The sequence below is a fragment of the Prionailurus bengalensis genome, chromosome E3, assembly GCF_016509475.1.
Source record: "Prionailurus bengalensis isolate Pbe53 chromosome E3, Fcat_Pben_1.1_paternal_pri, whole genome shotgun sequence".
Classification (NCBI taxonomy): domain Eukaryota; kingdom Metazoa; phylum Chordata; class Mammalia; order Carnivora; family Felidae; genus Prionailurus; species Prionailurus bengalensis.
Window position 1 is genome coordinate 41445136 of NC_057357.1, and position 24706 is coordinate 41469841.

The window sequence follows — 24706 nt, forward strand, 5'->3', positions numbered from 1 at the left end:
CGACCCCGGCCGCGGCGCAGGCCCGCGAGGCCAGTGGTGCGGCGGGCGGCGCGGGCGGCAGACAAAGGCGCTCAGGGCGCGGCGGCGGGCGCGGGCATCCCCGCGGCGGCGCGGGCGGGCGCGCGCGGGGCACCCGGGCTGCTCGGGCTGGCGCTCGGGCCCTGCTCCGCCCTCGCCCATCTTCGCGCGGCGCCTCAGCTGCCCTCGGCCCGGCAGCGCGGCGGGCGCGGGCCCATGTCGGCGGCGCGGCGGGCGCTGGAGGGCGCCGAGAAGGCGGAGGCGGCGGCGGCGGCGGCGGCCGCGGCGGCGGCGGCGGCGGCGGCGGGAGGCCGAAGGGGCAGGCGCCGCTGAGGCCTCTGAGGAGGACGCGGAGGAGGCTGCCGAGGAGGCTGAGGTACCCACGGTACCAGAGCAGACGCCGCCGCCGCCGCCGCCGCCGCCCGGGCCCCGCCTTCCGTCGGGCGTGACGTCAGCGCGTCGCGGCTCCTGCCAGCCCCGCCCCTCGCCGGCCTGCCTTAAAGGCTGGTGCCGGGCGGGGCGGAGCGCCTTGCTGGGTAGTGGGGTTTCCACGTACGGTGCGCCACCGGGTGTCGTCGGTGGGGTGTCACGTCGCCGCTGGGGCGCTCCAGAACAGCCGCCCCCACGCGCTGCACGGATGGATAAACCGGACGAGCAAAAATACCGATATATGCACCTGTCCCAAGGGGACAGGGTCCTGCCTGCGTAGAGCCTTCTCGCTAATTGATAAGAGAGGAGCCCGGTCCTCCTGGGTCAGCGAGAAGTGCACGTGGCTCTAGGCATAGCCGGAGGGCGGGTGCGGCGCCCCCTGCACACGCCAGCCGCGCAGAGAGGCCCGGGGATTTACCTGCGGTGGGGCAGAGGTGGCAGAGGCAACGGCCGCCCCGAGTGTGGGGCTGCCCCGAGAGTGCGGTCCGTCTCATCTGTAACGGAAGGAACTCGAGGTGGAACACTGAGACCTTTTTTTAAACCTATGACTAAGTCTTTTATTTTCATAGGAGAGCCAGTGTAAACCGCCAGTCTAAGCCAGGCCTCCCAAACACTGTGGCTGTCTTTGACAGCTGACATCTGTTTCTCTAGATGTCACCATCATCAGTGGGGAACAGGGCACCAGACAGGAACTCGGACACCCTGCAGCAGGCATGAAAGTGGAGACATGCTAGTTAGAAGCAGGTGAGCTGCCAGGCCCCAGGCGAGGTACTAAATTTAGCCTGCAATGAAATGTATCAAGAGAAAGTATGAACTGGTATTTTTATATGCGGTGGGCACACGCACCAGATATATTTCATAAGCAGTTTGGGCAAGAACCAAAGGAAATTGAACCGCTGTTTCCAAATGTACAGTGAGAAACAGTGTGGTAATTAACTGAGTCATCACCTATGACAGAACCCCAGGGCATGCAGTTCCAGGTTTTGTCAGGTTGGCGTTGGGAAAAGAGAGGCAGGGGATCCTCCTCCCCAAACTCATCAATTCCTTATATGAGCTGTATGCTTTCAAAACATCTACAGTTTTGGCAAGAATCTGAAATCAAGCTGATGCATTTGACCAGACATAATTTTCAGAGGTAGTTAGAGTGATGTGTCAACCTTTCTCAATAGCTGTGTTAATGTGGGTGAAGTAAAAACAACAGGAGGTCCTCCTGCCACTGTACCAGTACTGGAAGAATCTGCATTCCCTGGTTGGCTGGCATGCCCAAATAGAACCTCAGCATGGAAAGCACACACCTTCCTTCTTGCAATAGTTCAAGAGACTCTGTTCATGGAACATTAAAAGTGACAAGTTCCTGGGGTGCTTGGCTGGCTCAGTTGGAGTCGTGAGTTCCAGCCCCATGTTGGGTGTAGAAATTACTTAAATTAAAATAATAATAATAATAATAATAATTTTTTAAGTGACAACTTCCTGGTCAGTCATTCCAATGGCATCAAGCATCCCTTCTGTGGTCTGTGGGCATTTTTGATGTAACATTGCAGATGAAATGAACTAGCTGGGTAAAAGCAGCCCCTGATGCCACTTGGAGGCGCTCTTCCACACCCACCCTATGCACATTTTAATTTAACCTGGTAATAGTTACACAGAAGAGGAGGAGGGAGGGAGGGAGGGTAGGGTTCAGTTCACAACTGTTGGATTTGGGGTCTGGGTGAATGTCTGTGAAACCTCTCTCTGTGACTATTCTTTTTTTGTTTGTTTGTTTGTTTTGTTTTGTTTCAATTAAAGTTTATTTATTTAGGGGCACTTGGATAGCTCAGTTGGTTAAGCATCCGACTTCAGCTCAGATCATGATCTCACGGTTCATGGGTTCCAGCCCCGCATTGGGCTCTGTGCTGACAGCTCAGAGCCTGGAGCCTGCTTCAGATTCTGTGTCTCCCTCTCTCTCTGCCCCTCCCCACTCACGTTCTGTCTCTCTCTGTCTCTCAAAAATAAATAAATGTTTAAAATTTTAAAGTTTATTTATTTTGAGAGAGAGAGAGAGGGAGAGAGTGCATGGGGGAGGGGCAGAGAGAGAGAGAGAGAGAATCCCAAGCAGGTCAGCACAGAGGCAGACATAGGGCTGCATCTCACAAACCATGAGATCACAACCTGAGCTGAAATCAACAGTTGGGCGCTCAACCAACTGAGCCACCCAGGCACCCCTACTTTTGAGGTACTTGAATAAACACTTATCTTTGGAAATCTCCAAGCACGTAGGTTTCCTTGATTCCTCTTCCCTGGTGGCATTTGGCTTGTGGGAAGAGATAGGAAGATGAAGACCAGAAAGGTGACTCAACAGACTCCTGGCACAGCCTCATTGGACCCACCCAGGGGAGCTGAGGGAAAGTGGTTAAGAAACCTCACTTGGAAGGTAAGATTGTCTCTCCTGGGGTAAGGTTCCGCCACCACCTGGTAAGATTTGGCCATAGACGGAAGGAAGGGTAGGGTGATCGACAAGGCTCAATTTGATCACAAATTTACTTTTACTAACAAAAAGAAAAGGATTTTATTTTTAAGTAATCTCTACAACCAACGTGGGACTCAAACTCATGACCCCGAGATCAAGAGTCGCATGCTCCTTGGACTGAGTCCCCAAGGTGCCCCACAAACCTACTTTTTTTTTTTTTTTTTTTTTAGTAGGCTACACATGGAACATGGAGCCCAACGTGGGGTTTGAACTAACGACCCTGAAATGGAGACCTGGGCTGAGCTCAAGAGTCAGACACTTAACAGACTGAGCACCCAGGTGCCGCATATCTACTTTTTTTTTTAATGTGTTTTTTTTAGAAGATTTTATTTTATTTCTTTTTAAATTTTATTCATTTATTTTGAGAGAGTGAGAGAGAGCGAGCAGGAGGGGCAGAGAAGGAATCCCAAGCAGGTTCCGAGACAGCACCCAGCCTGATTCGGGGCTCAAACCCAGGAACTGCAAGATCATGACCTGAGCTGAAATCAAGAGTCTGATGCTTAACCCCTCTACTTTTTTTTAAATGCAAGTTTTTAAAAACCAAAATTATAGTAGGCATTACATACGATTTCTGCTGTCTGTGCTAGTCCCATGAATTTAAAATGGCATCTTGTCTTATTTGAACTTAACTGTTAGTGAGGTTGAGTATTTTTTGTTGTGTTTATTGACCAACTGGGATCCCAAATCTGTGAATTGCCCAGTCGTAGCACTTACTTGTTTTGTTTTTTTAATTTTTTTTCTTAACGTTTATTTATTTTTGGGACAGAGAGAGATAGAGCATGAACGGGGGAGGGTCAGAGAGAGGGAGACACAGAATCTGAAACAGGCTCCAGGCTCTGAGCGGTCAGCACAGAGCCCGACGCGGGGCTCGAACTCACGGACTGTGAGGTCATGACCTGAGGTGAAGTCGGCCGCTCAACTGACTGAGCCACCCAGGCGCCCCAGTTGTTTTTTTATTAGATTCTCTGACATTATCTACAGATAAAATCAGTCTTTAATATTGCAAATATCTTCTCCCTGCCTGGGGGTTAGGGCTTCAAATAATGAATCTGTGGGGCACAGTTTAGTCCATAGCAACTTGAAAGAGAAATTTAGAACAGATGTAATTGACAAAGGATTCATTTCCAGAATACACAAAGAATTCCTCAAAAAACAAAAGAGCAGCAACCCAGCAGAAACATGAGCAAAGAATAACGATAAGCAGTTTCAGAAGAGGAAACTCAAGTGGCCATAGACACATAAAAAAGATGCTCACCCCATTGGAAATCAAGGGAATTAGTAAAGGTATCCTTGGACACCAGTCAGTGAGAATCAAGTCTGAACCCAGCAGAGCATGGGGAGTCGCATTACCGACACAGCTGAGGATCTATGTACCCTTCGATTCCGCACTTTCACCTCCAGTACCTCTGGGGAGAAGTTTGCACAAGCCCATGAGGAGGCAGGAAAGGGGTGTTTGACAGCACTGGTGTTCATGCTCGCACAAAGAGACTGCTGAATGGCTGAGGTGTCGTCGATGGTGAGGGAATGCTTCGTAGCAGGTCTGATGGATGAACCACAGGTGCACACGTCAGCTTGTGCCGACTTCTAAAATGCACTGCTGATAAAAGCAAGTTACGGAGCAGAGACTGTGTAATACCCATTTCTGCAAAGGTTAAAAATGTGGTCAATGACCACAAATTGCTGCAAATACGTTCATTTGTAGTAAAAATAACAAAACAAGAGTGGGAGTTGTGTTGAGGGGCTGGAAGAGGAAAGGGGCACAGGGTAAAATTTTAGCTATATCGCTATGTCCCTGCAAGACACAAAGGCTGAGCACACATAGGACAAAGGATCAGCATCTGGTAAATGTGGGTACGGAATACCTGGATGTCTTGTGCTATTTTCCAGGCTGGTCCATATGTTTTAAGAATTTCACTGGGGCGCCTGGGTGATTCAGTCGGTTGAGTGTCCGACTTCAGCTCAGGTCATGATCTTGAAGTTCACGAGTTTGAGTCCCACGTTGGGCTCTCTGCTAACCGGTCAGAGCCTGGAGCCTGGTTCGGATTCTTTGTCTCCCTTGCCCTCTCTGCCCCTCCCCTGCTCTCACTCTCTCTCTCTCTCTCTCTCTCAGAAATAAACAAACATTTAAAAAAAATCGAAGTTGTAAACAGTTAAAATTAGGTAAATAAATATTTTACCCAAAGTCTCAAAGATACCTGTCTATGGGGGCGCCTGGCTGGCTTGGTCGGTAAAGCATGTGACTTTTGATCTTGGGGCGGTGAGTTTGAGCCCCATGTTGGGTATACAGATTACTTAAAATATTTTATTTTTTTTAATGTTTATTTTTATTTTTGAGAGAGACAGTGCACTAGCAGGGGAGGGGCAGAGAGAGGGGGGTGGAGGGCCCAAAGGAGGCTCTGAGTTGACAACAGAGAGCCCAACATGGGGCTCAAACTCACGGTGAGATCATGACCTGAGCCAAAGTCAGATGCTTAACCAACTGAGTCACCCAGGTCCCCCTTAAAAATATATATATATAAAGATATCTGCCTGTATTTATAGTTTTTCCTTTCGCAAGTATGTCTTTAATTCATTTGGATTTTTTTTATTTTGATGTGATGTGAGATAGAGACCCAGCTTTATTTTTCTCACTTAATAGCCAGTTTCATCAAAACTATCTGTTCTTTCCCCACCCTTGTGAGGTCTTCTCTATCAGCCATTTTATTTTCTTTTAAAAAAATTTTTTTAATCTTTATTTATTTTTGAGAGAGAGACAGGGCAAGAGTGGGGGAGGGGCAGAGAGAGAGAGAAGGAAACACAGAATCTGAAGCAGGTTCCAGGCTCGGAGCTGTCAGCACAGACCCCAATGCGGGGCTCAAACTCATGAACCATGAGATCATGACCTGAGCCGAAGTCGGACGCTCAACCGACTGAGCCACCCAGACGCCCCGTATCAGCCATTTTATTTTAATATTTGAAAGTCATTTGTGTAACTTGCTGGGGAATGAGCAGGCGTCAAAAGTGAAGGGATGATGAGAACACGGATCAGAGAACTGGGAAGCAGGCTCTTGGGTAGTGAAGGCTCTTCCCAAGGTCCTTCCCTCAGTGAGCTCTGGGGGCCAGGCTGCTGCACATCTGTGCTCAGAGCCAGCCCTGAGTCCCAGAGCTCAAAGTCCAGGCTGGAGCCAGCCAGTGGTCAAGTGAGAGCCTTTTGCAGGGCATCATGGGGCAGCTGGCACCCCAGGAAGGCCATGAGGGTGGCCTGGAGATGGGCACAGGAGGAGGGCTAAGCTCTATTCTGGGGAAAGAAGGGAGCGGCCACAGACCTATGATGGGGCCAGGGTGACAAAGGAGCAGGACCACCAAGCAGACCTACACTTGGTGCTCCAGAAAAGGGCCCAGCACCTCTTGCTACTGTCCCCACCTTTCTCCCGAGTAGCCCCCCCTCCTTTCTGTCTGGTCTCGCCTTGTCCTCCCACGCCCTGAGCTGTCATTCCGGACAGGTCATCTAAGGGCAGGGGCATAGGTAGAGGTGAGGGAGGATTAACAAGGGGTGGGAGGAAACTTCTGCAGGTGACGGTGATTGTGGTAATATTTTCATGGATATAGACCTAGAGAACTCTTCAAACTATACACTTCACATACAATTTATTGTATGCCAGTTACACCTCAATCAAGCCATAAACAAAAACTTCAGGCCAACTATTTCTAATTCTCAGTATTGAAAACTAGGGGCGCCTGGGTGACGCAGTTGGTTAAGCGTCCGACTTCAGCCAGGTCACGATCTCGCGGTCCGTGAGTTCGAGCCCCGCGTCGGGCTCTGGGCTGATGGCTCGGAGCCTGGAGCCTGTTTCCGATTCTGTGTCTCCCTCTCTCTCTGCCCCTCCCCCGTTCATGCTCTGTCTCTCTCTGTCCCAAAAAATAAATAAACGTTGAAAACTAGATTAACATTTTGCACTTGGTAAGTAAACTTGGAAGTAAATTTTCGGTCTAGATCACTCCCTCCCCCGCTAGCCTCCAGCAGTGGAGAGCACAGAGCCACACTCGTGTTTACTGATATTTTATTCAGTGGGGAAGGATTTTTTTCATCACCTTCAAATTTAGTAAAGTACATTCCTCAGAGTAAAAATAGAACATGAGTTTGTAAAAGCACAGTCTAATTCCTCCTGACTCGGCGGAGGTTTGGATGGTTTTCTTATTTAAACATTTCACTCTGACGTTGTCGTTACCTGCTCGCATCTTCCTGTGATGACGGGCCTCGCCAGTCCCCGCAGCCGCAGCCGTGCCCAGACCGCTTTGTAGCCTACGGTCTGCACCCACCTCACCTCCCCTGGGGCCCAAAGCATGGCTGGGGGATGGGCGTGGGGAGCTAGCAGGGACGGTTTTGTGCGGGATTCAGAGCTTCTTTTCTTTGGCCACAGGTCACGCTTTTTGAAGAGTTGAAGATGTAATTTCCATCATTCTTCTCCCATCACGTAAAAATTGTCCAAGTTACATGTGGTGGCAGAAGAGATAATTCTGCGTATTTCTTTTTTTTAATGTTTATTTATTTGGGGGGGGGGGCAGGGAGAGAATCCCAAGCAGGCTCTTTGCTCGATCTTGCAAACTGTGAGATCATGACCTGATCCAAAATCAAGAGTCTAGGGCTTAATCAACTGAGCCACCCAGGCGCCCCCCAATTCTGCAGATTTATGACAGATATCTCTCATCCCTCAACCGACACCTGTCAGGTACTGTCTCCTCGAGATGCTCTGACGTTCGGATCTGATGAGGTGGCCCTCAAACTCCAAGAATTGGCAATAAAATTATCCTCTGAGAGTTCAGTTAGTGACACCCATATTGATTACATTTATTACTGGAAGAAATAATACAAGAGGTAATCAAAACAAATGAATAAAGAGTCATAGAATCCTCTGCTTGTTGAGAAAGTTATGTGGGTCTGCTCCCAACGATCTGCACCAGAGTCCAGGGAGAACCCTGTGAAATCCATCAACTCCCTGTCTGGGGGGTGGGGGTGGGGGGGTACTGTTTCACCAAAGAACCGAGTTACAAAGGGCAGGGAAAAGGAAGGTCCAAAGAAAGATTCAGTCTCCACCATGCTCCCCAGGACAGAAAGGTTGAGTAGGGCAGAGCCCTGGCCCTGAGATAGGGGCGGGGAGTGTGGATAGAGCACAGACTTAGGCAATCTCTGCCATCTTCCACCCGGCCTTTGGATTTCACCAGAGGGAGACCTAAGACTCACCTGGTCACTGGAAAAGAGTAGACACACACACACACACACACACACACACACACACACCCCAGCACGCTAGGCTACACGTTGGTCTTCAGTGAGCTTCCTTGGTGTCAGTCAGGATCCACATGGGATGGTCTGCTAACACATTTTCTAGAAGCAGCCCCTCTCCAAGCCCGTAGCTGTAATGGGAGTTGCCGTGTTCATATGTGTGATCAAACCTTGGCTGCGGCTTATTGAAAAACGCTAGACTCCTGATCCGCACGGAGTGAATGGGTACCTTTCCTCAGGACTGGGGATGTGACTCTGAGGGAAGGAAGGCAGCCCTTCTCTCCAGGGGTTGGGCTGCAGCTTGAACACACAGTGGCTGGGACCTGGTCGTAGAGAGAGCTGATGTGCAGCGAGGGGAATGTGCAGGTTCCCAGGGAGAGGGAGAAGTGGAAGAAGGAAGGGGTGCTCACCCCTGGGCCCTAGAGCCCTAGCACACCCACCGTTGGAGCCAGTGAAGGAGCCCAGGAGCGCTCTCACACATTCCCTTTCTTTGGATCTGAACAGCCAGAGTAAGAGTAGATTTCTTTTTTTTTTTAAGATGCAATTAAAAAAGTTTTTTTAAGGTTTATTTCTGAGACAGACAGAGTGCTAGCGGGGGAGGGGCAGAGAGAGAGGAAGAGAGGCACAGAATCCAAAGCAGGCTCCAGGCTCTGAGCTGTCAGCACAGAGCCCCACGCGGAACTTGAAATCGTGATCTTCGAGATCATGACCAGAGCTGAGCCGAAGTTGGACGCTCAACCGACAGAGCCACCCAGGCGCCCCCAGGGCAGATTTCTGATGCCAGCATCCAACACAGACTAGCCTCAGTATCCTGAGGGAGATGCCTGAGGGGGCCCATGTGCCGCCAGGGAAACCCTACCCTGGAGAGTTCATCCACCCTCCTCCATGGGACCTAGCTGCAGCGTGACCGGGCCTCTATGTAGGGCAGGAAGGAGCAAGGCCCTCCCCCTCCCGGGGACCTGCTATGTAGGGTGGGGGCTTGACCGAGAGAAGCGGGCTTGCTCTAATCCATAGGATAAGGACAAGGTGATGTGAGGGTCAGAGGAGAGAGGAACATCTACTGAGCCTCCAATTGTGGGGGTTCTTGGGACTCCTCATTCTTCCCGCGTTACTCAGCGAGTCCACGTGCACAGATGCCGAGGCAGAGAGCGCAGAAGTTCAGGAGACTCGGGGGTGCCCACGACTCGGTCCTCAGCCAGGGTGCCGGGCACAAGCAGGAGCTCAGTGTGCACTTGGTGGATAGTGTGTGAGCGAAGAGGGGGATGGGGAGGGGTGAGGTGAACGACCCAGAGCGACCAGAGACAAACACGGGGAGGGCGTGCCAACCCAGGGACCAAGAGAAGGGCACGGCTCAAGTCTGGCTTTTGGGAAACCGGCCTTAGTGCCTGGTGCTGACCTCTGGGCCTTTCTAAGGTGACACCAAGCACAAAGCCAGCTCATGCGAGCCACCGCCGAATTCTACCAAGTTACCATGACAACAGGAGGAGTGGGCAGAGAGAAACTCCCCAAATCAGCACTCCTTCTTTCAGAGCATTTCGAGGTTTCCTTTGCTTTCTGTATCACAAGGGCGAGAACACCCGGACGTCCGTTGCATGGTGGGATGTCTCAGGAATAATCTGTGTGGCTCACACGGCATAGGGTGAATAAGCTGGGATTGGTTCATTTATTCATTCAACAGATAAGGCACGCGGAGCTTTCCAAAAATGCCTATCTGCTCCCTGAGACGCTGGTGAAGGAATGGGAGAGGCTGAAAGGCTGCACTGCCTCTGTGGCTGGCAGTCCTCTGCTTTGGCTCCTGGTCTCACGTGGTTCGAAGGGATGAAAGCCGGACCCCCTCACCATCGAACGGGGAGCTCAGGGTGGCCCGGAGATCAGCTTCTATGGCGAAGGTTGCAGGAAACTCTGACCGGGGTTCACGTGCACGGAATGACCCGTCCTTTCAGAGAACCTGACACTTCCCGAGGGAATCTAGAGATGGCTAATGTGAAAGAGGACAACTTAGTTCTCTGTCAATCGCCACAGAGCCTGAGTGCCACTGCTGGGGCCATCTGCCCGCACCCCCTGGTCCTCTCGCCAGCCTGTGCGTGGGGCCCACCAGCCTCACCACCAAGCAAGTGGCACCGCTGAGTGTGCCTGTGACCCAGGGGCCGCCAGCAGCCTCCCAAGACCCAAGGGACAACCCGGGTGGGTGCAGGGAGCCAAACAGAGAGGGTCTATCTCATAGCCAAATGACCACCACATGCAGGCAGTCAACGACAGAGTGAAACAGTTTTTCTGGGTGTTTCTGGAAGAGACTGGCGTTGGATTTGGTAGACTGAGTGAAGATTATCTGCCGTCACCAATGTGGGCGGCATCACTGATGCCATCCACTGATGGCCCCAGGAGAACAGACGGGCAGAGGAAGGACGACTCCCTCTCCCTCTGCTCGAGCTGGAACATCCATCCTTTCCTACCCTTGGCCACCAGAGTGCCTGTTTCTCAGGCCTTCGGACTCGGACTGAATCATACCGCCAGCTTTCCTGGGTCTCCAGCTCATACACAGAGAACGTGGGACTTCTTGGGGCTCCACAGTGGCGTGAGCCACCCCTCTAACAAACCCCCTCGGGTGTACCTCCATATATCCTATTGGTCCTGCTCCTTCGGAGAACGCTGACGCAGCAGTAAAAGGCCTGGTCCTGCAACCTTCTTTCCAGACTCTGTCCTCCTGGAAGTAAGCCATTGTTGAGTCCCAGCAAGTGTTGTTTTTTTTTCGTTTTTGTTTTTGTTTTTGGCCAGATACCCCGTGGGAGGGAGTTTGCACCTCAGCTGTGCGTCCCAGCCTTCAAAGGCAGCAGAGACCCTGGCCGTCAGCCTACCTCTGGCCACCACCCAGGTCCTTCCTCAAGGAAGGACCACAACCCAAGCTCGGCCGGCGGGGGTTGTCTAATGACAGCCTCTGTCTTTCGCTGGCCAGCCTGCCCAGTCGCCACTCTCACTGCTTTGTGTTTCCACCCAGCTGCATGAGAAGGACCCATTCGTCTGCCTTGCTGGCGGACATGATGCCACCACATTCCGGTCTCCGTGACAAGAAGCACCTTTAAAGCAAGTGGAGCACCGTCTGCCAGGTGGCTTCTCAGCCAGTGTGGTTCTGGGGCCTCCTTACCACTCCCCTGCATCTTCAAAGACAGGTACAGTCTCTTTCCATGGAACAAAGGCTCCGGGACAAGGGACGTGTGATGTGGCACCTGGGGCAGAGAACTGAAGCTCCATGCTCTAACGGCGGCCAGCACTGTCCAGGAGCAAACCGGGACTTGCAGGGCAAGGCGGCCCCCTTGGGGACCTGGCTGGCCTGAGCACACCCCCTCCCACCAGGGAAGCAGGCAGCCTCCCAGTGCCTGTGCCTCAGGAAGTATCAGGTAGGAGGCAGGAGGGGGCCTCTAAACCCCTCACCGGAGGAGGACAGGAAGGAAGCACCCCCCACTCCAAATGACCGGATCACCCATGATTCTTTTCAAGCATCACCCTCTTCCTCCTAAAAATTTTTGCAGGGGCGCCTGGGTGGCTCCATCGGTTAAGCGTCTGACTTCAGCTCAGGTCATGATCTCACGGTTTGTGAGTTTGAGCCCATTTTGGGCTCTGTGCTGACAGCTCAGAGTCTGGAGCCTGCTTCAGATTCTGTGTCTCTCTGTCTCTCTCTCTCTCTGTTCCTCCCCCACTTGTACTGTCTCGCTGTCTCTCAAAAATAAACGAAGAATAAAAAAACGTTCGCAAAGTCCAACAAATAGATGTTTCATAGTAAAAAGAGTAGTTTTTAAAATTTGTTTATTTATTTATTCTGAGAGAGAGAGAAAGAGGGGGAGGGGAAGAGAGAGAGAGAGAGAGAGAGAGAGAGAGAGAGAGAGAGAGAGAGAGAATCCCAAGCAGGCTCCACTGTCAGCACAGGGCTGGATCCCACGAACCGTGAACTCCCGACCTGAGCCAAAATCAAGAGTCAGACCCTCAACCGACTGTGCCCCCGAGGCACCCGAGGCCAGAATTTTCTGAGCCCTTTGGAACTATGGGGGGTGCTGATGAAGACCATGGCCAGCTGGAGGACCTAGAAAGTAGTCTCTGAATGGCAAAGGACTAAGTCCACTAGGACGTCCCAGCAAAGGACAGACTGGTGCCAGGACAGGTGGGGAGCAACCCAGCCCGTGTCACCAAAGGCTGATAGGGATGGGTGACCCCCAGGCAGGGGATCCCGTATGCAGCCCGACACCCTGGTAAGGGGATCCAGGATACCAGGCCTGGGGTGGGAGGGGTCAAAGATGCTTTTCTAGTCTCCCTGGTTTGGCTTCCTGGTTTAGCCGAATAAGATCCCAAAATGGAAGAGCCAGGAAGGGAAGACAGGGAGCCTGAAAGGCCCACTTCCTGCAGCAGGGCTGCCTCAGGACACCCATGGGACACCCGCTTTCTGCAGCAGCAGAATGAAGGCCTCCCAGGCCGGGGCGAGGCAGGGCAGGCACGTGGGGCAGCACCTTGGCTGCATCCCCACTCCCGGGGCAGCTCTGGAATGTCAAAGCCCCTCTGGTGACACCCGCGTGGTGCGGGCAGCTCAGCGGGCAGCATCATAGCCTGGTCACTCCTGCCCGAGCACGGGAGATGGGGCCGGGGGGAGGGAAGGTGGACACAGCATGGCTCCCGGGGGAGAGGCCAGTCTCGGATTCAGATGCCGCTGCACTGTCCAGTTTGATGCTCTCTGTGGGTGGGAGGCAGGTCCTGGAAAGAGCACCGCAGGAGGCGTCCCAAGAGGGGTTGTGGACAAGATTCCCTTCAGAAGGCCTCCTTTGCCTCAGACACCTGTCTGGAATTGCAGCAGATGCCAAGGTCACGGGGGAAGACCGAGGGGCGCCAGCGTCTGCCTCCTGCGCAGCCCCTGGCAGCACCCAGGAAGCATGCCGCAGATCCCCGTCAGCGCCGGGCCAGGAGAGCAGGCTGCCGGGCCCCATGCGTCTCCCAGGGGGATGGACGCCAGCAACCCCTTCTGCAACCTTCCAGAGCTCCCCAAGATGAGTGTCCCTCAGCCCAGTGACTGTGGTGCCAGCCTGGGGTGCACTCCCTCCCACTGCCCGGTCACCGCGTGCCCTGGGCACTGAGAACGTGTCTGCCGGCAAGCAAACCACAGAGGGCCTCAGAATAGGGGCTTCTCAGCCTCACCTGTGCCCACCAACAAAGCCACCTCCAGGGTGGATGGGGGTCATTACGGAACCAACCATGGCTCCATGCTGTAACCATACGCTGTGAGCTCCTGGGGTATCCCTCCACCACATCCACCCCTCAGACAGGACAGGAGTCAGCAACGACCCTAGAATGTTCCTGCCCTCAGCCTGAAGTTGGGGACCCAGGAGGCTTGGGGGACAGAGGGGCTCAGAGGCAGAGCCACCTCCTCAGCCTTCCTCAGAGGAATATGCTGCTCAGGGAACTAGGGTGAGTAGGCCTCAGAGGCTGGCCGCAGCATGGAGACTAGTGGGAGAGAAGGGGAAGGCAGAGAGCAAGGGTACCCTCTCCCCATGCCTGCATGGGCCCAGCAGGCCCTCAGGTCTCCAGAGAAGGTCATCCAGGGGAGCTCCCAAAGAGAGGGGTTCCCATCTGCTGCAGGCAAGCATGCCCGTCCTGATTTGCAGAGAGGCCCTGAGGTCTGGGGTACAACTACATTGGGCCGGGCCCCCTCCCAGCACCACCCCACCAGCTCAAAAAGACGCCTCTCTGGCCTTGCCCTACCCACAGCTTGGCCTACTGGGGTAGTCGAAACCCAAAAGTTCCCAAGAACACATCTAGAAATACACCCGAGGGACGGAGGTGAAACACAACAGGGCCCAGCAGTGCCCATCAGCCCCCCGGGTGGGAGTTTCGGGGAGGGGGCCAAGGACACGGGTGAACCCTAAACGTGGGAGCAGCACATCACCTAGAGCTTAGCAGAGAAGGATTCAAAATCTGCCAGTAACTTGAGGTCGTTAGGGAGTGTCAGCCACGCCCCGCCGTCCACCACCAGCACAGCGCCGGTCACGTGGGATGCCAAAGGGCTGGCCAGGAACAGCGCGCTGTGGGCAACGTCTGTCTTATTGCCCAGCCTCTGAAGGGGGATGGCCAGAACCTTCGTGATGACACTGGCTTGGGGGCCACCTGGAAGGGCAGCAGGTGGCTTAGCACCATGAGCCCTGGGACCCAGGGCCCTCCACTCCCTTCTTTCCCTAAACCACATCTAGGAACACCGAGGGCAGGGCTGGCACAGGCAAGGTAAGAAAGAACATGGCTACAGAAGCAGCACGGGGCTTTCTGCCACACACAGGGTCAGGGTTCCGGAAGCTCTAACGGGTATCCCACTTTGTGTCTGGCTCATACATCAAGGCCAGCAGCCGTGTAGCCTCTAGCTCCGAGGAACAGCTGCCCACGTCTGGCTGACCGTTAGTCTGTCACAGGTGTGCTCACCAATAACGGCCCAGACTTGGCTTGGGGACGGACTCTTTGCCAGCCCTGGGAGCCATGAGGAATCGGCCCTCATCGTGCGCCTGTCCCAGCCAGGTGGGAGGGGAGCCCACAGAGGTACTGTGGGGCACGAAGCTCCGGAAGGGGCTTACCCAGCCGCCAGAACCCCTCTGTGCCGCTGATGAGGCCAGGGGCGAGGCTGTTGACACGGATGTTCTGGGGACCCCACTCCACAGCCAAGTGCCGTGTCATTGCATCTGCACAGAAGGAAGGTAGGCATGAGGAGGGGTGCAGGGCTGCTCTGCTTTCTGGGGCGGCTTGGGTATGGGTCGGGGCTCAGGGCCAGGGCCGGCCCTCTCCACTGCCCACCACTGTGCTTAGCTTTACCAGGACACCGTGGGCCTCCAGGGACAGGCCGGAGAGGGACCCAACGGGAGCCCAGGCAGGCAGACCAGAGGGTGTGCCCATACCCACAGCCGCCTTGGCAGAGCCTGCGTGCACTTGAAGCACCTGCCCCCGGCTGCCCAGGGTCGCAGTGATGTTCACGATCACCCCTCCATGGTCCTGGAACACATGGGGGAGCACAGTGAGCAGGTGGCCAGAAGACGCCTTTCCCACGTGGAAAGGACGCTCACCCGGAAGAACTTCTCATAAAGCACACGAGACGTGTTGAAGGTGCCCAAGGTGTCAATGTCCATCACGGTCTTGAAGGCGTTGAAGGACAATGTGCTGGCAGGGCACAGGAAGTTTCCGGCTGCACCTGCGGGGTGCAAGGAGACAGTGGCTGGTGCTGGAGCTCCAGGCAGTTAGGACACAGGGACCCTCAGGATGGTCCAGGCTAGATGGGGGAGGGGCCCAAGCAGTTGGGTAAATTCTTGCATGACAGGGCAGGATGGATCTTCTGGGCTGGATTGTGCTCCTCAAACAGACACAGGAAGTGCTAATCCCTGGCACCTGTGAGTGAGAATTATCTGGAAATAAGCTCTTTTGGAGGCAATCAAGTTAAGATGACATCATCTTAGGGGGGGCCTACATCCAAGGACCAGTGCCCCCCTGAGGAAAGGAGAAAAGACACAGAGAAACACGAGGGAGGCCATGCAAAGAGGCAGGCAGAGACTGGAGCGACGCGGCCCCAAGCCAACGAGCACCGAGGGTCGCCAGCAACACCAGAAGCTGAGAGAGAGGCCTGGGACTGACTCTCCCCGGGGTCCGTCCGAGGGGCCGGCCCTGCCGACACCTTGGTTTTGGATCTGTGACCTCCAGAAGTGTGAGAGAATATATTTCCATTGTTTTAAGCCACTCAGCTCGTGGTATTTCGTTAGCTGCAGGAGATTTATATACCCCGTGTTTCTAAGAGGGAATTTCAGCAAAAAGTGAACCTTGACATGAACTACAGACTGGCTAATGATACCTATCATTCTGGTTCACCGACTGTAACAAGTGCAGGATGTTAACAAGAGGCCCCTGTGTGTGTGTGGGGGGGGGTGCAATTCTGTGTACCAGCTGCTTGATTGTTCTGTACATCTTGAACCCTACTAAAAAAAATTAAGCCTATCTTTTTTTTAAAGGGAGAAGTTTGAGACACGAGAGTGCCCCAGCTCTGCGATCCAGCCAAGTTCATAGGATGTCCAACCTTCTCCATGATTGCACTGACCCAGAAGGAGCCAGGGGCTCAGGACAGGAGTCCTGAGGCCCCCGCAACAGGGAGGTCTGGTACTGTGACCCATCAGAGGCCCCGGGGCCTCACCCAGCAGCCACTCACAGTTAATGAGAATGTCAATTTTCCCAAACTCCTTCAGTGCCTGGTCCACAGCAGCTGTGATGGCCGGGGGAGCGCGCACGTCCAGAGACAAAGGCAGGCATCGCTGGCCAGTGGCAGCAGCCAGCTTTCTGGCAGCCTAGAAGCCAGATGGGAAGAGAAGTGGACAGCGGCCCAGTGGCCTTGGCCTGGAGCCAGGATCCTCCTTCCACATTACCCTCCAGGCCACTGGTCACTGGTCATGGGTCAACAATGGCCCCCGCTGACTTCTCGTCCCCGAGACCAGCTGTGGCAGGGGTGAGACTCTCCTCCCAGGTGGACGGGACCTGTGAACCACCCTCAAAATCCATATGAGCTGAGATCTCTCTTGGGGCAACAATACCACCCAACACGAGGGCCTCCTCACAAAAATTAGGTTTTGTAAAAAGCCAGGGGTGTCCCTGGGAGGAGGCCACTTCCACTGAGGTTCCATATCTGGGGGAGGAACAGGTTTTAGTGTCACCATCCTCTGGGCCTCAGGACCCTCCAGGCACAGGCTCTGGGCCCCCACAGCTAGCCACGGATGGGGTGGGCACAGGAGAAACCCACTCACCATTGACACTCTTGGAAGGCTTCTGCTGGCGATGACAGTGTGGCAGCCGTGCCTGTAAAGCGTGAGAGCATCAAGGCACAAGGGACACGCCCAGGTGGGCTCCTGCCCGGTGCTCTAGGCAGAGCTCCCTTCCCCCAAGGCTCTCTTGGGCTGAAGCATCAGCCCCGGGCTGAAGGCACAGCGGGCAGAGAACACAGGGGTCTGAGCAGAGCCAGCCGCACCAATGGTGTCCACCCTGGGGTCTCCTGTCTGGGTCCCTCTGGCAATAGGGTATCCCAGCCACAGAGACATGTGGGCCGTGCCCCAAACACCATGCGCACAGCACTGAGGCAGCTGTGAGCCTCAGATGCACAGCCCAGGCATCTGTATGGGCCCTGCTGGGTCCTCCTGGCTTGGCCCCATGTGCCCTGGCCTCTCCCTGTGAAGTTGGAGTGAAGGACAGAGAGAGCCCCTTCTGAGGCCAGGGTCCCTGCGTTGCCTCGCCTCCTGACAAACTCAGCCTCACAGTAACAACAGCAGCTACTACCCGCTGAGTAGGTCCCATCTAATCCTCAAAAGGCCCCTCAGCACAGCTGGCTACACTCTGCTCAGAGCAGCAACATGCACAAAGTCACCAGCTTGGAAAATAAATTCACCTGGAATGGATGAATCCCCGAATCTCACCCAGTGAGACTCACCTCTCTGGTATGAACAGTGGGGGCCTGGGGAAAACCGGGGAGGGTCTCTAGGATATCAGCAGGCTTCCTTTTCCTCAACCCCAGCCTAACCCTGGTCCTTTCCTGGGGTGGGGGTGGGGGCACAAGTGGTTGACCTGGGCCTGAGGTCAAGATCTCCTGTCCCAAGAGACACTGTGCTCTCCACACTACTGGGGTCAACTCAGCTCATCCTGACCCTGGCTCCACGAGGCCCAGGGAGCTTGGCAGCAGTGACCTCAACCTGCTGAACCCTCCCTCTTTGTATAAATGAGGGTGCTGGGGCCAGAGTCATCATCTCAACTAATCTCTAGGACAAGACCCTAGAGTCCTGCCTCCTTCAGGAAAGCGCATGACCCCTTTCAGATGCTCTCTGATGCCCTGTGGCCTAGAGGGGTTCCCACCTCCCCCCAGCATCTTGCCCAGGGATCTCAGGATCCAGTGGGGTCCAGGCAAAGTGGAACAAGTTTCAGGGGGCTGGGAGTGCACAGAGTACACAGAGCAGTGCTCACCGCATGAAAATCTCAGCAATTCGGAACCCAATCCCAGAGCCACCACCTGTGATGAAGGCCACTTTGTCCCTAAGAAAACAGGAAGCACTTTATTTACTTATCTTTTTTAACAGGAAGAACTTTAAAGAGATAGATGCTTGGGGCGCCTGGGTGGCGCAGTCGGTTGAGCGTCCGACTTGACTTCAGCCAGGTCCCGATCTCGCCGTCTGTGAGTTCGAGCCCTGCATCGGGCTCTGGGTTGATGGCTCAGAGCCTGGAGCCTGTTTCTGATTCTGTGTCTCCCTCTCTCTGCCCCTCCCCCGTTCATGCTCTGTCTCTCTCTGTCCCAAAAATAAATAAAAACGTTGAAAAAAAAATTTTAAAGAGATAGATGCTTGTTGACTTAGTGGGTGGGAGGAAGCCAGTGGTTCTGGGAAGATTTTGGCTCCCTGCACTGGGCACTTCTATCAGATTTGAATTGTTAGTAAGTAACAGGGATGACTTTTGTAAGAAAATGAAACGCTACTTTTTAAAGGCTGCATTCCTATGCTTTCTGGGTTTTCGGGGAAAAAATTATTTCAACCTAAAAACCTCTATTCAGAAAGTTATCAGTTAAGGGGCTCCTAACTGGCTCAGTCAGTAAAGCATGCAAATCTTGATCTGTGTCAGGAGTTCAAGCCCACGTTGGGCAAGGCATGGAGCCTACTTTAAAAAACAAAAAACAACAACAAGAAACTTAAAAGTGAGAAATATTTTCAAGACACACAAGCCTTCCTCCACAGGCCCCTCACTCCACTTTCCCAGGACCACCACTGGGAACACCCACCGCCACTGACCAAGACAAACAGAACGTGCTCCCAACAAGGCGAATGTCAAAATACCAGAGCACTTGCGTCCCCAGCGCCACCTGGACATTGAGACTGTCCGGCCGCCAGGCACGGGGTCGCCACACACCCTAGTAAAACCGCAGGTCCCCGAGCCACCCCTGCAGAGGTTGCACGCCCCTAGGGAGCCCCCGACTCGGCCCTCACCGTAGCAGGTCCGGGCAGAAGAGATGGCGGTACTCGGGAAGACACTCGTCCTCACTGACGTCGGGCGGCGGCTGGGCCATGGCTCTCGGTGCGGGTTAAGGGCGGCGAGCGCAACAGGGACCTACCCAGGATCCGACAGCAGCGGAGACCCACCGCCGGATAGAAGCGTAGGCGCTCAGCACTCGCCCGGACCCAGATCCGGAGGCCCCGCTAGGCCAGCCCACAGCCGCCTTCTTGCTCCTCCTAGACGCCCCCGCCCAAGTCGGCCCTCGCCTCTCCGTGACGCTCCGCCCACAGCGGCCTCCACTCTCCTCCCAGAATGCCCTGCCCACAGCGGCCCTCGCCTCTTCCGTGACGCTCATCCCACTGGGCCGACCTCCCCGCTAGCCCCGCCCACAGCTTCATTCAAGCTCTTTCCAGGACGTCCCGCCCACAGCGGCCCTCGCCTCTCCCGTGACGCTCCGCCCACTGGGCCGACCGCCCCGCTAGCCCCGCCCACAGCTCCATCGACGCTCTTTCCAGGACGCTCCGCCTACAGCATCCACCACCCTCCTCCCAAGACACCCCGCCCACAGCGGCCTTCGCCGCTCCCGTGACGCTCCGCCCACAGCGGCCGCGCGACCCGCTGGGACCGGAGGTAGGTCTCGGTGAACACCGCGCGGCCGGCGGCTTCCCGCCGTGGAGACTCAATGGGCACGGTTCTGAACCGTCTCCGTCCCTGAGTCCTTTTGACAATATTGGGAGTCAGTGCCGTGGTCGGAGCCAACCAGACACTGCGGACGTTTGGTGCCCCCGCTGTGCATTTAAAACATCTGGTTTGGGGGGCACTTAGCGTTTAAAGGCCCCCGCCAACCGGGCACTTCTCTTCGAAGATGTCAAAAAGTAGAGTGAGGACCAAGGCGGCCTCAGCAGATGTAATGATATGCAATGTCCAGTACCTGTGACAAGTGCCCCGGGACACACATGAGGACCGGGGGTGAAGCGTAAGGTATATGGTGCTAACGTGAAAACAAGGAGACATGAGGCAATTCCAGTGTCCACGTGAAGCCACCTAGAGGGGAGGGGGCCGTGGTTACCAGGCCTTCTGCCCTGGGGGTGGTCTCAGTGGGTCCCCTCCACACCCCTTCTTGCCACCCTCCAGTCCTGCCCAAGGCAGTCCGTTCCTCATTCAGCATGATCAGACGAATGGGCAGCACCAGCTCCAGGGCTCACCTCAGATTCCTCCCCATTTCAGGCTGTGGGTCTTTGGACCCCTGCCTGTCTGATACATTCAATAAATTGATCCCCTACTGATGTGTGAGAAGGTACGCTTTATTTCAACACTCAAACTCATAATTTGCATAAAGTCCTCGTCCTCATCCCTACCTCAGAGATGGCACAAACTAACAAGCAATCCACCCCATACACAACACAGTGAATTTTCATGTTGCTCCCCTCCCCAGCCCCCGGCTTTGGGGGAAGGGAGGTCACAGTACCCACTCTTGGAGATGCCCCAAAGACTGTCAGTCTGGCACTTTGGTACAGAAAGAACTTGGTCCAAGTTGTTACTGGCTAGGATATTAGAAGGCACATAAAGTTGGTTATTCAACCCCTCTGGGCTGGGGTGGGGCAGAAGGTAGACAGGGAGGTGGTCTGGGACAGAAGGGCAGACCGCGGTGTGGGCTCAAGTTCTTGTCGACAGAGGTAGTTGATCCCGGGTGGCTGAGGGCAGCCCGGGTGCTCAGGCTGGGTAGGTGCTGCTCTGGTGGCCTTCTTCTGCCCAGTCCACGAGCTCACTGCTCTGAAACCATAGCTGGATCTCCCTCTGGGCCCCCTCCACGGAGTCGCTGGCGTGGACGATGTTCCTGTGCCAAGTGATAGGTGGCAAAGGTAAGGCACAGAGTTCAGTGTGCACCTTGGGGGTCCCGGGGACTATCTGCCGATTCCGTACTGTTAAGAGGAACGAGCCCGGTATTGTGCAGAGGGGAAAGCAAGAACAGGAATGGAAGACTGGCTCTCCAGCCTGGCCTTGGCCTCTTACCCACAACCTCACGACCTGCCCTGACCATTCTGGGAGCCTCACGTTCCCACCAATCATCCAGTGCCAACCCTGTGGGGTGTCTGGCAACACAGAGTCAGGAAACAAAATGACGGCAGAGTTCACACACAGCACACAGAGAATGCATTATCAGCTCCTGTGCGCAAAGGGCTTTGAAAAACCTGTGCTTGCAAACGTGAGGTGTGTGCGACATCCCAGCATCGAAAATCTCTTCTGGCTTTACTTTGGCCCAGGTCCCATGGATCTGCCTTGGGAGCAGACTGCCACCCCACACTGAGGCCCTCCTCAACCCTGATGAGCTGGCCCATCAGCTCCAGTGGCTGAGTGTGTCAGGGTCCCCAGACCTGCTGATGTGGACGCTGAAGTCCCCCCTGATGGTGCCGGGGGCAGCCTCAGCTGAGTTGGTGTGTCCTATCATGGCCCTCGAGGAGCAGACCACGTTGGGGCCTTCCCAGACCTGCAGCACAGAGATAAGGGAGGTTGGGAGACGTGGCGACTGCCAAGGACTCAGCAGGTCTGGGCTCAGTCCAGGGACCTCCACCCCTTCCGCCACCCCTGCCTGCCGTACCATGGCCACCACGGGGCCGGAGGTCATGTAGCTGATGAGGGCTGGGTAGAAGGGCTTCCTCCGCAGGTCATGGTAGTGCTCGGCAAGGACTGTCTCTGGCGCCTGGGTGGCATTGGGGTAAGGGGTGAGAGGAGCCCCTGGACTGGGAACCCCGCTGGACGCTAGGGCAGTGACCACGGTACCTTGACCTCAGGGCACCTTGCAAATAGCAGCAAAATGGGCTGGCCCGCCAGCAGACACCTCCCCACCGTTCCCCTTCTGCCAATACCAGGACGCTCCTGACGCAGGGCTGAGATGTGAAGGGCTGGGGTCCGGGAGAAGTCCCCCACTCCCAGTCCCCTCGAGGGCACCCCTGGATCGAGAGCCCGGGTACCTGCAGCATCTTCATCCCCACCAGCTTGAAGCCCCTCCTCTCAAAGCGCTGGATCACATCCCCAACGAGTCGCCGCTGCACCCCATCTGGCTTCACTGCAACCAGGGTCCGCTCCCGGGTCCAGGAAGACCCTCCTTGAGAAGATGGGGAATCAGGTGCCTGACCCTTTCACATCTCCCTGAACCCGGATTCCCCTGCCCGGGTCCAGGTGCCAGCTGGGCCTCACAGTGTCTGCCTCTCCAGAACAGCTCTGGAGGGGAGAAGTGCCGGGTCCACAGCCAACTAATGCCCGGCATGGCGCTGCCTTTCAGGGACAAGCAGGACAGTGGGTCCCCCGTGCTTCCAGCCTGTCAGAGGGGCCGTGGCTCCTCCCATGCAGTGGCAGGAGCACCCATGATGGACACAGCGTGCCTGAGAAGGCATCTTCAAGAGTTGGGGAGGCACAGCTCCGCTCACTGGCCACCCAGAGGCCCAGAGATGCCACGCTGGAAAGCAGACACAACTCTCGTCCTTGCTTTTGACTCCCACCCTTGGGAGTGATGGCCAACACTGTCTCAACTCCCAGCCTGCCACACAAGGAAGGACCCAAACCCCATCTCTTCTAGGTCCAAGGTGCAGGAACGGCGGGGAACCAGGGACTAGTGAGGTGCACCTTCCCTGCACACACTGGGACAAAAGGGAGCTGGGGGCTGAGGAGGAAGGTGGAAGGTAGAGGGTGTCTGTAGGTGGGGAGACGGGAGAGGGTTCCTCCTCGCACACCCTCACTGGCCAAACAGGAACTCTGTGCTGCTGGTGGGTTTCAAGACAGGACGCTTCCAGACCCAAATACAGGACTGGGCCGGGCCCCAGTCTTCTCTAGACGACACTGCCAGGGAGACAGGAGGCGTCATCACCCATCACCCATCAGCCCCCTGCCACATTGTTACGCTGACCCTCAGCACTAGGTCCAGGGTCAAATGTGCCTTTGAGAGAAGCCTAAACCCTGGATGTCTCACAAAGACGGAGAACAGAACTGGAAGAGAAAGGATAGGATGGGGACAGGCCAGTGTCCCTGGAGGGGTCTGCATCTGCGGCTTCCCACCTCCGGGGGGAAAATCAACCACAAGGTGTGCAGAGACTGGAAAGCAGGCAGTAGGCGCCCCCCACTTCTCTTCAGGACTGAATGAAGCCCCCTGGAAGAAGCCCCCTGGCTTGTCTGCCCCCCCCAAACCCAGTGCCTAGGGGCCGTCTGTGCAGCCTGGCCGGCTGCCAGCTGACTTGTCCCTGAGAACGGGGCAGTTCACTCCTTCCAGAGTTTGGAACACGAAGACATCTGGCTCTCGGGAGCACCCTGTGGGTCGCAATTACGGGGAGAACCCGCTACAGATACGGGCCCCAGGACCCCAGGCGGGGATGAGCCGGATGGAGTTAGGGCCTGCAGAAAAACGCTCCCAGGGCAGCGGCTCCGTGTGGGGCTGTTCATCTGCTCAGAATGCCCCCCACAGCCGCCCCAGGTCCGCTGCAACCCTCATCACTGCCTCTCGTGGCCACCAGGCCTCTCGGGTTTCCTCCTGCTCTGGACCCTTGAGGGCACCCCCCGCTCCGGCCCCCAAGCAAGCCGGGACGGTGGGCGGATGGCGGGGGGGAGCAGCGAGCGGTGAAGAAAGACGTGCAGGGCGCCCCCGGCCCGCCCGGCGGGAACCCGAGGCCATCTAGACAGCCAGGCGGCCAGCGGCCACACGCGCGCCAACAAAGGCCGGGCTACGCCCCCGCCCGTCTCCCCCCTCCGCCGGTCGCCGACGGGCGGGACCACTCACCCGAGCTGGGGCGTGCGAGCAGGCTTGGGCCTGCGGCCCGCGGGCCGCTCAGCAACCCCGGCAGCGCCGCGCGCCCCAAGAGGCCGCCCATTACCCTCGGCCCGCGGGCCGCTGGCGGAGCGCGGAAAGAAGGCGGGCAACGGAGCCCGCAGGGAGAAAGGGCGGAGCGGAGGGACGGGGAGGGCGGGGCGGAAGAGAGAGGCAGGGGCAGAGGGGAGGATGGGGAGAAGGGCGGGGAGGAGTGGAGGGAGGGGCGGAGCGGAGCTGAGAAGGGCGGGGCGGAGGGGAGAAAAGGAAGGGGAGGGCGGGGCGGAAGAGAGAGGGAGGGGCGGAGGGGAGGGAGGGAAGGGGAGGGCGGAGCGGAGGGGAGGATGGGGAGAAGGGCGGGGAGTAGCGGAGGGTGGGGGGCGGGGCGGAGGCGATAGGGGCGGGGCCGGAGAGGGAGGGGCGGAGGGGAGGGCGGGAAGGGGAGGGCGGAGTTGAGAAAGAAACAGGTATTTTGTTACAATAGTGTAGGGGTGGTGATGGTGGCCGGTTCCAGTTTGAAATCGTAGATCTTACTAGATCTTATTTAATGAACTTTTGAAAAACTATATATGCTGTTAATGGAAAAGGAGGACTTTATTTTACAGAGATGGAGGCGGAATTTAGGAGGGGTTGTTTTCAACAATAGTCCATTGGAGAAAAAAAGATTCCGGGGTGCTGA

The 24706-nt window shown here is 55.8% G+C and overlaps 2 protein-coding genes across 7 annotated transcripts; both read right to left on the minus strand.

Annotated features, from left to right (window-relative positions):
- Positions 1-9851: 9851 nt before the first annotated feature.
- On the minus strand, positions 9852-19563 carry DECR2 (2,4-dienoyl-CoA reductase 2). Of its 6 annotated transcripts, none has more exons than XM_043561145.1 (9): positions 19226-19546; positions 18216-18284; positions 17012-17063; positions 16423-16558; positions 15296-15420; positions 15131-15224; positions 14813-14917; positions 10828-10920; positions 9852-10194 (listed from the first exon to the last, which is right to left on the minus strand). In XM_043561145.1, the coding sequence occupies exons 1-9, from the start codon at positions 19303-19305 to the stop codon at positions 10130-10132; spliced, it is 819 nt and encodes a 272-aa protein (XP_043417080.1). In that variant the 5' UTR covers positions 19306-19546; the 3' UTR covers positions 9852-10129. The 6 variants fall into 6 exon arrangements, with proteins under 6 accessions (XP_043417080.1, XP_043417081.1, XP_043417077.1 ...); XM_043561142.1 differs by lacking the exon at positions 9852-10194 and adding an exon at positions 14140-14357 and having other exon boundaries at positions 19226-19537; XM_043561144.1 differs by lacking the exons at positions 9852-10194; positions 10828-10920 and adding exons at positions 12924-13034; positions 14140-14357 and having other exon boundaries at positions 19226-19536.
- A 952-nt stretch (positions 19564-20515) lies between these two features.
- Positions 20516-24169, minus strand: NME4 (NME/NM23 nucleoside diphosphate kinase 4). Its single transcript, XM_043561147.1, has 5 exons — positions 24001-24169; positions 22205-22338; positions 21832-21933; positions 21608-21720; positions 20516-21069 (listed from the first exon to the last, which is right to left on the minus strand). The coding sequence occupies exons 1-5, from the start codon at positions 24089-24091 to the stop codon at positions 20946-20948; spliced, it is 564 nt and encodes a 187-aa protein (XP_043417082.1). The 5' UTR covers positions 24092-24169; the 3' UTR covers positions 20516-20945.
- Between the last annotated feature and the right edge of the window lie 537 nt (positions 24170-24706).

Excerpts from the sequence above, each read along its gene's own strand:
- DECR2 (XM_043561141.1), bottom strand. The coding sequence starts at position 19,305 with ATGGCCCAGCCGCCGCCCGACGTCAGTGAGGACGAGTGTCTTCCCGAG. Across the intron at positions 16,559-17,011 it reads GCCTTCCAAGAGTGTCAATG|GCTGCCAGAAAGCTGGCTGC; the intron begins GTGAGTGGGTTT and ends TCTGGCTTCTAG. Across the intron at positions 14,918-15,130 it reads CTCTGCCAAGGCGGCTGTGG|ATGCAATGACACGGCACTTG; the intron begins GTATGGGCACAC and ends CCTTCTGTGCAG.
- NME4 (XM_043561147.1), bottom strand. The coding sequence starts at position 24,091 with ATGGGCGGCCTCTTGGGGCGCGCGGCGCTGCCGGGGTTGCTGAGCGGC. Across the intron at positions 22,339-24,000 it reads GCTCGCACGCCCCAGCTCGG|GAGGGTCTTCCTGGACCCGG; the intron begins GTGAGTGGTCCC and ends CATCTTCTCAAG. Across the intron at positions 21,721-21,831 it reads CCGGCCCCGTGGTGGCCATG|GTCTGGGAAGGCCCCAACGT; the intron begins GTACGGCAGGCA and ends TCTGTGCTGCAG.